The 14,237-nt window shown below is 42.1% G+C and overlaps 1 protein-coding gene across 3 annotated transcripts in view; it reads left to right on the plus strand.

The window, feature by feature from the left end:
* grik2 (glutamate receptor, ionotropic, kainate 2) overlaps window positions 1-14,237 on the plus strand; it is a 328,033-nt gene that overhangs the window by 95,591 nt on the left and 218,205 nt on the right. For all 3 annotated transcript variants that reach the window (XM_004569101.5, XM_004569102.4, XM_076889664.1), the window contains one exon: window positions 11,553-11,734. In XM_004569101.5, the coding sequence (XP_004569158.1) occupies window positions 11,553-11,734 (182 nt within the window). The remainder of the gene's footprint in view (window positions 1-11,552; window positions 11,735-14,237) is intronic.

A 14,237-nucleotide genomic window follows, 5' to 3' on the forward strand; every position in this document is an offset into this window, starting at 1 on the left:
AAAAAAAAAAAAAAAAAAACAAACAAAAAAACAAAAGAACATGAAAACATAAAAAATCGCAGGTCCGTGGCACTCAAAAAAAATTCCCAGATGGTGTCCCTCCTTACGTCTCCCCCCCCCCTCAGAAGTAAACCAACCCATAGCTTATCAAATCCTCTTAATCTACATCACCCGGAATGTTAGCCAAATCCAGGCCGCTTAGAAATTGCTTAGCCTCAGCTGGGTTGGAAAACTGATGATACTGGTTATCCACTGAAAAAGTCATAACAGCCGGAAAACGAAGAGAATAGCCAATCTTGTACTGTTGCAACAAGCGGCGCACCTCATCAAACTTCCTGCGTTTTTCTTGTACCTCCTGAGCGTAATCCTGGAAAAAAAGAACTCTCATGCCTTTCCAAACGATCTGCCCCTTTTTTCTGGCAGCCGCCAGCACGGACATCTTGGCTTTATCCCGTAGGAAGCGAACAATAATATGTCTCGGTCTGGAGTCCGCAGTGGGCTTCGGAAAAGCTGGCCCCACTCGATGGATTCTATCTATTTCGTAGTAATCTCCCATCTCAATGTCCAGAGCCTCAGACAGCAGATTCTTCACGTAATCCTCAATATTACTGCCTTCGGATCCTTCTCTAATACCCGATATTCTAATATTCTGGCGCCGTGAGGAACCCTCAAGCGCCGTTACTTTTTCCTGCAGCCGCTGGTTCTGTATCTTCAAGATCTTACATATTGAGCTGGCTTTAGCCTCTTCGTCCTCCAATCGAGAAATTCTTGTCTCTGTTTCATCCACTCTCACACCCAAACTGTTCACAGCTTCCTTGAGAGACTCGATACCACCTTTCACCGCCGTCATGTCTTGTGCTACCTGCTCAAGCAGAGATCTTATAGAAGTCAGCTCGGCCGCCACACCATCTTGGGAAGGACACCTGGCATCGACTCCATCAGGTGTCTCCGCCATAGTAGTTAGTGAAGTAGCCTGAGTGTTGTGTGTTTTTCCTCGCGGCATAATCGAATCGTTGCGTAAAACGTAATGATTCTTCTGACTCCTTCCACTGAATTTACCAGGGCAGATCCCAAATAAGACAAATAACCGGCTCTGACCTATTTTTAACGAGGTTTCGGGGGAAGAGGAGTGCGCGTCTCCAACTTAAGCTGCCATCTTGGGCGGGCGTACCACGTGACCAAATCTGTCAAAGGGAGTTTTTCCTTCCCACTGTCGCCAAAGTGCTTGCTCATAGGGGGTCATATGATTGTTGGGTATTTCTCTGTATGTATTATTGTAGGGTCTACCTTACAATATAAAGTGCCTTGAGGCGACTGTTGTTGTGATTTGGCGCTGTGTAAATAAAATTGAATTGAATTGAACTGAATTTGACTAACAGCATTATTAATAGAATGTCTTTGTTTTTCCTATTTTCTAATATAATAATGATGACTTGTAAATAAGTGGAAATCTCATGTTCTCACAGTCCTAATGGCAGTATGATGATTCTTCAAAGCTCCTGCTTTGAAACACTGGACTTTACGTCATGAAAGATTAAAATATAATATAATATATATAAAATGAAAACATCTGTGTCTGCAGCACATTCACTCAGGCTGGGTAGGAGTCAAAAACTGGCAGTGATTACAAACACAAAGACAAGCAGTCCATGCAGAGGTCACACGTACAGAGACCAAAATGAAACAGCAGTGAAAAGTAACTGGACACTGAAAAACCCAAAGCAACATGGCAGGGGACCCAGGGTTACAATTAGCCCCAAAAGAGAAAGAACTGACAAAGGCAACAAATAAACTGAGAGGAATACAGAAAGACTGGTGATTAGAAAATAAATAAGAAAAGGACTTCAACCTCTACCTGGAATACTTAAAGCTTTTATAAAGTCACTGAGTCAACACTTTCTAAGACATTTGTTTTCTTATATGCTGGGACCTCTTGTTTAGGTTTAACAGCTTTTCAGTCCATGCAGGTTAGGGTTTGGTCCCGCTCAGATAAATGATCTCCAATCACAGCGCAGCTCATAAAGATGAAAACACATACAGAGTGTGATCTGAGTTTGGTGAACTTTGTTAGTAACAAATGACAGTAAAAAGTTAATGACAAAACATGCAAAATATCCACTAATAATAACAAAGCAGAAAAACAGTCATACTCAGATTTTTACACTCTTAGTTGCTCTTGCTGTAATCTTGCTGTGATCTAATGTTCAGTACATGATAAGGGGATGTCCTGAGGATGGCATTGGTTGTCTCTGGTGATGTAACCACGAATAGGAGGAAAAGCGTCTGCCTGATGCTGGTGAAACATCACAGTACACTGGTCTAGTTTTCTTTCTAGCTGTTTAAAACTCTGGATGAGAAAATCTGTCACAACAGGCTTTCACTGACATCGATGGAGATGCCGTGCTACAGTTTTTCTTATGCAGCCTTTCCTGGTACGGAGTGTTCTTTTCTCTGCCAGTCTTCCCTTGTCTTTAAGACTCCTTGAAATGTCATCTTCTTCAACATTGAGGGGACAAGATGACACAGTGTTAGGTCATGTTACTGCATGGTTTCCAAAATAACTGGCAGGAAGTAACCAGGTAGTTAGAAAGGGACTGACGTGCTTAGAGTGACTGCACTTGAAAGGAGACACATTTATCCACTGATCTACATCACTTCACCTGGGTACGTTCTTTGAAGCTGGATGAAGACTGCTCCTTCCCTCAGTCCAATTCTAGTTTTGCAGACCAGTTGCTCTCTGAGGTCACAGTCAGCAATTGTAGCAGCAGACTAACAATTAAAATCAATTTCTTCCATTGTTTTTTCCTTTTTTATAATAACTATGTACAACATGCATCCATCTATCTTCTTCCCCCTATCCGGGGCCAGGTCACAGGGGCACCAGCCTAAGCAGAGAAGCCCAGACCTCCCTCTCCCCAGCCACCTCCTCCAGCTTGTCCAGGAGAACACTAAGGCCTTCCAAGGCCAGCAGAGCGATACAATTTCTCCAGTGTATCCTGGGTTTGCCTCGGGGCCTCTTCCTATGCTTTTGTAAAAAGAACATTAAACTCTACGACTCACAACTATTTCTTCTTTAGCTTTGGATGGTTTACCTGCTGCCTCTGACGATGGATCAGATGCCCTTTTGGGGAAGTATAGTATTTTTCTCTGCTTTGTCAAAACCTCTACAGAGCCTGTCAAGAGAAAAATATCTGTCAGCATAGAAGATATGAAATATATATATTTCGTTAGACAGCACTGAACAAACTTTGGTCAGCTGATTTCCTCTGTGCAGTGCAGAAGAGTATCAGTCAAGGTGGTGAGATGGACTCATCATTTGTGGTAGTTCTTCTGAAGAAAGACCACTGGTACCATCTGTGAGCCCAAACCACTCAAGCTGTCTGCTGCTCTGCTTCATCTGCAATTACAGCCAGCACCAGACTGATACAATTATACCAAATACCACATTACTTTGTATGAATAAATAATAAACAAGAAATAAACTTTGGAGATGCTGAGCAGGTGGTTCCATCATCAAACTGTAGACAGCCTCTTTGTTGGAAGAGGTAATGCCTACAACAGGACTGATTCTCCATCATAGATCTATAGAGTGTGTCAACTTGTGGTATTCAGATAATAAGATTTAAGCCAGGGTGACATAGTTTTCCAGATGACCTTTGCAGACTGACTTACCTTTGTAAGTATGAGGCTCAACAAAAATCAGACTCTGTAGTAACAGATAAATGAAACTCCAGCTGGGAGATGGAAATTTGCATTTCTGTCTGACTCATCTGGACAGGGACAGTGTGGCAAACTGAAAAGCGTCTCCAAAACAGCCAAAAGTGAACTTAATACTAGGAATTTAAGGGCTGGGAATTTAACAAATTGGTTAAAAAAACATAATGTGTTAAAAAAAATAATGCATTTAATCACACTTTGCAGGGAACTTTTGTCAATGCACGATTTCCTGGTATACCGATTATACTGATGCACACATCAGAGCTAGAAAGAGTTAGTTGTCCCTGACAACCCCATGACCCTACACAAAGTGTTTCAAATGTCTGGGGGCCTGCCTTAGGCGAGCAGGCCGATTGAGGCCAGCAGAGGGAGAGTCATTCTGATCAGGACATGAGGTACAGCTGCCACCCCTTTCCCCAACAGCAGGTGAGGCAAGTGGGCGATATGGTGAGAGTCTGTCCTGGTGCAACACTACCATGTGCCCCTAGCCATGCATGCGTACCAGGTACACCACCTCAGATAACACTGTCATGACTTCCGTAGGCTCTTGCCAATGACTGCAAAGTTCAGGGTCCATTTCTTGCCCACCAGCAATCTCAGGCTCAGGGCCTAAACACCAAGTCCATTGGTGTTTAGAGATCCTGCAAAAACAATAGGGCAGCAGGTGTGCACTGACTGGACTCTTGGACAGCAATTCTGTAGGACCAAAGGGCCAGTCTCAGTCACGTTGGTGTTGGCTGGTTAGGATGGCCAGTTGGGTAGCCAGGGTGCGGTTGAGGCGCTTGCCCAGGCCGTCGCTTTGAGGGTGGAGCAGTGTTTCTTTGTCTTCTCCAACCCAAGCCACTGACAGACCTGCCCAAAGGCCTTAGATTCAAAGTTACACCCCTGGTCACTGTGGAGCTCAGCAGGGACCCTAAGGTGGATAAATTTCTCCTCCACCAGCTTCTCCACTGTTGTAGCTGCACTTTGATCTGGCACTGTGTACACCTCAGGCCAATATGTGAAATAATCCATGGTCATCAGTACATACTGGTTCCCCAACTCAACAATGGTGAATGGCCCCAAAATATCCACTCCTATTCGTTCCATAGGGGCCCTCACCAAATACTGCTGCAGGAGAGGTCCCTTTTGTGCTGTACAGATATGCATGTGCAACTCCACATCTCGTTGGCACCCAGGCCAGTAAAGCCACCCACTGAGACAATGGAGGGTCTTGGCATTAGCATAGTACCCTGCTCCCACTGAGCCATGAACAAGCTTGAGCACCTGGGGACGTAGCGAATGGGGCACCAGCAATTGTAGGAGGTCTCTACCCTGTCCAGGGCCTGCCACCTCTGGTACATGAGGCCTTTTTGAAGCTCAAGGTTGTGGTAGGCCCTCATCAGCCTCCTGCTGCTGGCTCAGTGCTGTTTGACCTCATTCCTCCTGTCATTGGGAATAATGACACTCAACTGCTGCACAGGGACGTCCTTGGAGCACTTCCAACCAGCGGGGCACCTGGCCTTCTGGGTGCTTGAAGTTTAAGAGGTTAGGGATGCATGGTCAATGTGGAGGAGGAAGCGGCAGCCATGCAAGTATGGACGGAAGTGCTGTACTACCAGAACTACAGCGAGCAGCTTGCGCCGAGTAATGCAGTAGTTTTTTTTGGCTCAACCCAATGCACGGCTGAAATAAGCCACAACACATTCTCCATCTCCAATCTGCTGGGACAAGACAGCCCCAATGCCTACATTGCTGGCATCTGTGTTCACAATGAAGGACTGTTGGGTGTCAGGGTAGGCCAGAACTAGGGCTTTTGAATATAGTGTAAATACTGTAGGGGTGGCTGTGGCTCAGGTCGTAGAGCAGATCAGCTACTGATTGGAAGGTTGGTGGTTCGATTCCTGGCTCCCCCAGTCTGCATGTCAAATATCCTTGGGCAAGATACTAACCCCAAATTGCTTAATGTTTATTAATTGCACTTGAGTTTAGAAGTGCTTGTATGAATGGGTGAATGAGGCATGTTATATAGAGTGCTTTGAGTACTCTGGGAAAGTAGAAAAGTGCTATATAGAATCAGACCATTTACCATATACTACATATGTCATCTGTGTCCAGATTTGGTTTATATGCAAACTACAAAGAGCACAGAGATGTTTTCATACGGCACTCAGGTCGGCCAAGGTTAGTCTCTAAAACAACTGATCACATATAATGTGAGGGTTGCTATTACTAAAGCTCTGATAAGGTCAACTTCAAACTGGACAGACTGGATATTTCCATCCAACCACACTTTTCTGGGTTCAGATGTGCAGCTATCTGAGCAGAGACCCTCCAACACTACCTGCTTCCAGCCACCTCCTGTGTCTCTGTGTGTGTCTGTTTTTTCTATACTTGTTGCTTTCACATTTTTTCAGCCAGCTCCTGTTGAGGATGTAACCCAGTGTGAACTTTCCCTATCATTTTCACATGAAATACATTCATTTTTTTCTCAATTACAATCACATGGCCAATCTATAGATTTGTTTAGTCTTTTTTTTTTTGTAGAAAGATGATTTTCTCATAGCCATAGTAAAAGGAAAAAGCTCCATAATGTGGTTTAGGTACCCACTAGTGTTTCTGTAGCCAGCTGAGGTGATTGTGAACCACAGTAGAGAAGTCACTTTGTCTTGCATTGGTTAAATGGAACATGGCCAGTGTCTCACAGGTCAACACTCTGGGGGTATTATCATTAGTGTGTGACATCATGTTTGACTTAATGAAAGCTAGCAATTGGTTGCTGAAGCGCCTGCAGACTGCTCTCCCACCGAGCACTGCATTCATGCACAAACAAACAATGCCACAGGGCAAACAGCTGGAGACAGTAGACTGTGGGCACAGGCCCAGAAGACTGCTGCACCAGTTTAGACCAAATATAATGGTATGTTTTCAGATGCGAGCACTGGTTTATTTTTTTTTAAATATCTCATGGTCTATGAAGTGTGTGATTAACAATACTCTAACTAGTTACATGAGAGCAGTTTTATTTTCACATGTTAGTAACACAGCACATTTGTTCTATACATTAACTTGTTATTCTTTAGCTTTCAGGACTTGTTTCAGTGTTCCAGTGTACAGTTGAATAGTCATAACAACAACAACAATATTACTTCTACTACTAATAACACTAAATAATTAAACACTCCTCCATTTAAAGCAAAGAAAAAAGTTCAAGATACAGTTAAGGAAGAATAATTTTTACAAATTAACTTTTCCTTAATGAGCAATGAGACCAATGTAAAGTAAAAACTTAGAGTATGATAATGAAAATAGCTCCATATTAAAACAGTTGTGAGGTTGGAATATAGGTCCATGGGGACTTCCAATATTTGTGACAGATCACAAATTAGAATGGAGCTATTCTGGTTTTTTCCTTTTTTGTGCAGGTGTCACAGAGATTTGATCAAAATGTGACTATTTATAGCATGAACACAACACAGACCCAGGTTAGTTTTAATTTATTTTTTTCTCTAAATCCACTTTTTATTATAGCATTTAGTTATATTCTGTGATTTAGTTTAGTTTATCTAGTGTATTGTCAAAAAGTAAATGCATAGACTGTTGTTGGTTCTCCACATTAAGTTTGAATGTGCATGCATGAAAAAATTCCACCCTCATTTTCCAGACTGCAATCTGTATTCTGTGCCACTAGCCATCCTATTATCACATGCTTTTTGATATCTGAATAAGAAGTGTGCCAGACATCAACTCTGATTTAGTTCATAATGGCACGTTGCCAGCACACAGCACAGACTGAGTCAAGCCAACAAGTCTGCACTATAACGACACCCTGTATGCAGCACAGCTCACTCCCAGTCCAATCACACTATGAAAATCTCGTTGTTTCAGTAGTTAAAATGTAGCTCAGCAAAAAAAGAATATGACCAAATATCTAAATATCTCAAGCTAAAAAGAAAATTCATGTAAATGACACACTGACAAATTAAAGCAGCTCAGTGTAGCGGTACAATGTAGTGGACAGTGCAGTGCAATAACGTGGCTTGAAGGTAATGCATGTTAACAGCTGAGATTCAAATAAAATGTTAACATGAGAGGACAGAGAATGCTCTGCCAGACAGATGTGTGGCATTGTAAAGAGGCACTTCATGAAATATGAAAGATTTCTTCAATATGCCCCCATGCTGAAAAAGTCTCTTAGAAAAAGTGCACCACTGCCTGTCAGGTAAGTAGTGTGGAGGGTCATCGAAATAATCTATGTTCAGGGACCTTCTACACCACCACTTGGTTAGAAGAACACACAGTACAGTAGACCCTACAATAATACATAGAGAGAAAAACCCAACAATCATATGAGCCCCTATGAGCAAGCACTTTGGCGACAGTGGGAAGGAAAAACTCCTTTTTAACAGGAAGAAACCTCCAGCAGAACCAGGCTCAGGCAGGGGCGGGGCCATCTGCTGTGATTGGTTGGGGTGAGAGAAGGAAGACAGGATAAAGACATGCTGTGGAAGAGAGACAGAGGTTAATAACAGATATGATTCAATGCAGAGAGGTCTGTGAACACATAGTGAGTGAGAAAGGTGACTGGAAAGGAAAAACTCAATGCATCATGGGAATCCCCGGCAGCCTACGTCTGTTGCAGCATAACTAAGGGAGGATTCAGGGTCACCTGGTCCAGCCCTAACTATATGCTTTAGCAAAAAGGAAAGTTTGAAGCCTAATCTTGAAAGTAGAGATAGTGTCTGTCTCCTGAATCCAAACTGGAAGCTGGTTCCACAGAAGAGGGGCCTGAAAACTGAAGGCTCTGCCTCCCATTCTACTTTTAAATACTCTAGGAACAACAAGTAGGCCTGCAGAGCGAGAGCGAAGTGCTCTAATAGGGTGATATGGTACTACAAGGTCATTAAGATAAGATGGGGCCTGATTATTTAAGACCTTTTATGTGAGGAGCAGGATTTTGAATGATGCATTGAGTTTTTCCTTTCCAGTCACCTTTCTCACTCACTATGTGTTAACAGACCTCTCTCCATTGAATCATATCTGTTATTAATCTCTGTCTCTCTTCCACAGCATGTCTTTATCCTGTCTTCCTTCTCTCACCCCAACCAATCACAGCAGATGGCCCCGCCCCTCCCTGAGCCTGGTTCTGCTGGAGGTTTCTTCCTGTTAAAAGGGAGTTTTTCCTTCCCACTGTCACCAAAGTGCTTGCTCATAGGGGGTCATATGATTGTTGGGTTTTTCTCTGTATCTATGAAGCTCCTTGAGGCGACTTTTGTTGTGATTTGGCGCTATATGAATAAAATTGAATTGATTTGAATTGAATTGTGTTATCTGGCTTCATGGACAGATAGAGCTGGGTGTCATCTGCATAGCAGTGTAAATGTATGCTATGTCTTCTAATGATGCTGCCTAAGGGAAGCATGTATAATGTAAACAGAATTGGTCCTAGCACTGAACCCTGTGGAACTCCATAATTGACCTCAGTGTGTGAAGAGGACTCTCCATTTACATGCACAAACTGGAGTCTATTAGATAGATATGATACAAACCACTGCAGCGCAGTACCTGTAATACCTACAGCATGTTCTAATCGCTCTAATAGGATATTATGGTCGACAGTATCGAATGCTGCACTAAGGTCTAGCAGGACAAGCACAGAGATGAGTCCACTGTCAGAGGCCATAAGAAGATCATTTGTAACCTTCACTAAAGCTGTTTCTGTGCTGTGCTGAGCTCTGAAACCTGACTGAAACTCTTCAAATAAACCATTCCTCTGCAGATGATCTGTTAGCTGTTTGACAACTACTCTTTCAAGGATGTTGTTCACAGGCAACATACAGTTCCAGTGGTATTTTTGCTAAATTTAATATAGTCTGTGATCCATCCAGTCAAACAGATGATATCTTCTCCACATGTAGATTCAAAACAGTCCTGAAGGGTCTTTAAGTCTCAATTGTCAAACTCGCAAAAGCCTTTATGGATACAGGCTGTCATTAAACAAGAAGCCAACAATAACAATGACTAATGAGAATTGCCTCTGCAAGTAATGTGGAGGTATTGTAAAAGCTATCAGTGCAATATTGCAGAAATCTTCCTTCATAGTAACATATGCAGGATTGCATGACTTTCAGTAACTAACAGTTTTAATCTTTTGTTCCTGCCACTCAAATGAACATCTCTATCTGACCAAAAAGTTCTGAAGTGAGGTGCTGCTGCACTGTGGAAGCAGCCATGTTTCTGTGAAGCACATACATACGCCCAGTCATCTCATTGTCTCACATTCCCAAAGGTTCTTACTTCTTTGCTTAACTCCAGCTCTGCAGCCCCTTCTTCAGGATAGCAGCCTAATATTTGGAATTGTTTACACCAGGTTGTACAGGTGGGCAACAGAGAGAAAGAAAGAAAGCAGGTCATACATATTAAATGAAGTAATTTGGCATAACCAAGCACAAAATGTACTTGGTTAATGTTCAGAAGAATTATGGTTGTGGTTGAAAGAAACCAACATCGACTGGACTGGAAACAGCCTGTAACTGGTTCAGATTTATCTAAGCAGCTGTAATTATCAACCCAGACCCCTCTAACACAAGGTGCTACCTTACAGTTGTGACCAGGGATGGTTTATTTTCATGCTGATGTCTGCTTTAACTGACACAATAAAGTCTGTTATCATACCAAAGCCAAGCGTCCTGTCTGAAACTGTGCTGTGTCAGCGTATAGCAATTTAACACTCAGCTCTTTCTGTCCCTGTTAGCTAACCCTTCACACCGTGGGGTTAATGCTTGTATCATTCTAATGAGGAGTGATCGACTCTGAGTATACGTTACCATTAATGTTAAAAAGACCCTTTATTAAAAACCTTTTTCTATCATGATATCTTGCAGATTTGCTCTGTTTCAGTGAAAAAGCTTTTCTCTTAAGTAAACTCTTTACTCCACAGAAACGTTCATCAGCACTTGACAAAGTAAACTGATAAAAATACAACAAAACTGAAGCTTGAGTGGATAACTACCAGACTTTGCTGTTATGAGTTGAAATGCATGTTGTAAAACTCCGGGTTACTTCCACAGTACAGAGACAAGCAGTTAGTGCTGTTTGTTTGATCGGTGCCTCTGAATATGATGGTGAATGATTGTCCGGCTCTCTGTGTTAGCTCTGCAACAAGCTGCTGATCTGTCAGGTCCCTGCCTGTCATCCTATGGGAGCTGGGTGAGGCTGGACTGGATAAGTAGGAGAGGATGCATGGATGGGTAATAATAATTATATTAAATAATCTGCCAGAGTAATACAGTAATAATGAAGAACACAAAAGTGCCCCAAAACTTCAGGCAACAACAACAAAATCAGAGGTCCTGAAAACGCCAAACATGTTTTCATTATGTGAAAAACAAGAGATGTTTATGCTTCAGTTGAAAACTGGTTGAATTTACATGTATGACATTTATGATTTCATTCATGATGCATGAAGACTGTTACACGCAGTACTGATGTGTACGAATATATGTGGTGTTTGGATTAAAGTACACTGATCCTGCTGTGATGTGGGCTGATACACTGTGAAAGACAGAGAGACTGAGAGGGAAATACAACGATGCTGAAAGAAAAAGATTTTGAAGAGAAATGCACGACACTAGAAAGAACTGCCAATAGAAACATCCCTGCAGCTTTCTTATTCTTGCTCTGATTATAACTGCTGCTGCCAAATCAATTAGATAAAGTTGTAACCACAGTTATTGTGGAAAGATACATACATTTAAAATGTCCTTTTGGAAAATAGATCGTCCTCATGGACGTCCGCAAATAGTGGAGGAACAAAACTGTTCAAATGTGTGTTGTCTTTCTGCTTTTTCTCACAGGTCTGATTCGTTTGCAAGAGCTTATAAAGGCGCCTTCACGGTACAACATCCGGTTAAAGATTCGGCAGCTGCCTGCAGAAACCAAGGATGCAAAGCCACTCTTAAAGGAGATGAAAAGGGGAAAGGAGTTTCATATTATCTTTGACTGTGGCCACGAAATGGCTGCTGGGATACTGAAGCAGGTACGAATATTTGTTGTTGTATTTTGTCCTCTTCTAAATAAAATAACCACAAAAACTCTCAGTTCCTAACCAACTGAGTAACAGCTGAACAGTTTAAAATAAGTCTGTCCTGCAATTTCAACTTGTATGTTGTGATGGACGAGCAGTAAAGCAAAGTCAGGCACAGCTTAGAGTCGAAAAACAAACTTAAATTAAACCAAAAAATCTAAATCTTGGGCCCATAAAAGATGTCAGAGTAACTGAACTCAACAAACAACACTGCCACCCCAAACAAACTGACCTACCCCAACGAGACAAAGGGGAAACTTAAATAGTGACTGATCAGCCCACAAAGACACAAAAAGGGGGCAAACACACAAAAACCTGACTGAAACTATCCCAAAAGGTTGATTCTGTTCATCTGGATGTTTTCAGAATCATCATCATCAGGGGACTTCTTCAGTCTCAGCTGACTGCAGCTTTGTTGATCGGTAATAGAGTAACATAGTGTACACTCTTAAGTGCCAGGAGGATTCCCAGGAGTTATACATCGGAGAAACCAAACAACCTCTGGGGAGGCAGATGGCACAACACAGAATCAAGGAAATGACCTCACAGCCCATTGTTCATTCAGTGGTGCTAGTTTACGTCATTGTGCAAATAAACTGAGAATACAGTATAATGTGATTGTAGAAATAAATTAATTCTAAACCAAAACCAATTCTTTACTATCCTGTAAATTAAATCCTATATTTAAAGAGAGACAAATATAAGTGTAGTGTGATGTAAGAGTTTCTATTGTAGCGCTGTGATGTTTGGTAGATGCTACCCACGATGTGTGGCTGTAACTGCAGCCATCACAATGTAAACAATAGTTTATTTTGATGTATTTAAAACGGTATTGATGTTTGTGAGCCGGTTCCAGTATTTCCACACTTCAAATTCTTTGCATTGCTTTTGGGCAGTGTTGCATTAGGATAAAGTTGTAGTCCTGGGCGACCGGTTACAAGATGAGCTTGTAACCGGAAGGTTGCTGGTTCGATCCCCAGTTCTATCTGTCTCGGTCGTTGTGTCCTTGGGCAAGACACTTCACCTACTGGTGACAGCCAGAGGGGCCGATGGTACGACATGGCAGCCTTGTTTCTGTCAGTCTGCCCCAGGGCAGCTGTGGCTACAACTGTAGCTGCCTCCACCAGTGTGTGAATGTGAGAGTGAATGAATAGTAGCATTGTAAAGTGCTTTGGGTGCCTTGAAAAGTGCTATATAAATGCAATCCATTATTATTATTATAGTCTGGGCATCTGCAAACCACTGTTGCAATGCAGCAACATCCAGGGCTGTGAGATGGTCATCTCAGTGGAGGGAGGCGGGAATGGTGGAATTTGGCACCTCTCAACCACTTCATCTCTTTCCACTTCCAGGCTCGCTAGCCTGCGACAGCAGACCCATTCCACAGTTCCACTCCACAAACTGCCAGAGTGGGTCATTTTCACTGTGTCAAACAACCCGAAAAAGTTATCTCTAGAAGTTTGGTTGTTTGCCTAGTTTGTAAGATTTGACAAAAAAAAGCATTTAAGATGAAGTTTTATTGTTTTACTTTGTAAATATAAAATGTATTTTAGACCCAATAATAAGCAACAGGTATGACAAACAACACTAACCTACACTTACTTAAATGAAACTTTTAAATTATTTAATTTTGAAGAAGGTCATTTTGAAAAAGTTTGGATAACTTATGGTATCCAAATGAGTTAAAATAAAGTAGGTATTGAAAGGAACTGTGAAACATGTCATGGCTACAAGAAATACAAAATAAGAAACACATTTTAATACATTTCTAATCAGTTATAGAAGTGAAACGGTGAAGGTTTATCACACTGCCCACCTCCTCTTCACTGGACCTGTAGCCTTTCTTTCTCATCCACCCTGTTGTATGTTAGTCTATAACCTTTAACCTCACCGCTTCTGCTTTTCAGGCCTGTAACCCATTGTAGGTCTGAGACTCTGCTCCAGTGTAGCTTGCACAGACTGGACTCTGCTCAGTTCAACTGAGCGTACGCCTCTGCTGTCGACAGCTAGCGACCTTCTCTACATGTCCTATCATCAACTCTGCTCTGGTTCAATATTTCAACCCTCACTCACTCAGCCCTGCAATATTTATTCATCTCTTATCTAACTGCAGTCTCCTGTTATCATGTTTGTTTATCCACTCTGAGGAATCACAGCCAAAAAACTTTAGTTATGATTATATTGTATTAAAGCACTGGTTGACCCCCCCGTCCAGGAAGCCACAGTCTGCGGTCAATCGGCTGCGGCCAACTTCCCAAAAGAGAGGGCAATCTGTCTTAGCAGTTCACAGTTTAACATGAGAATAGTTAACATGTTCAAAGTAAAGATTCAATTTTCAGTTCAAATTCAGATGTGCACCTATCTGACGGGGTAAAAGCAGTCGGGGGAAGCTGCTCGTTTTGCAGACACTCAGCTTTTGTACCGATATGTCAGCAGGATTCTAAGTAATTATTCA

This window comes from Maylandia zebra, linkage group LG11, assembly GCF_041146795.1.
Source record: "Maylandia zebra isolate NMK-2024a linkage group LG11, Mzebra_GT3a, whole genome shotgun sequence".
In the NCBI taxonomy this organism is placed as follows: domain Eukaryota; kingdom Metazoa; phylum Chordata; class Actinopteri; order Cichliformes; family Cichlidae; genus Maylandia; species Maylandia zebra.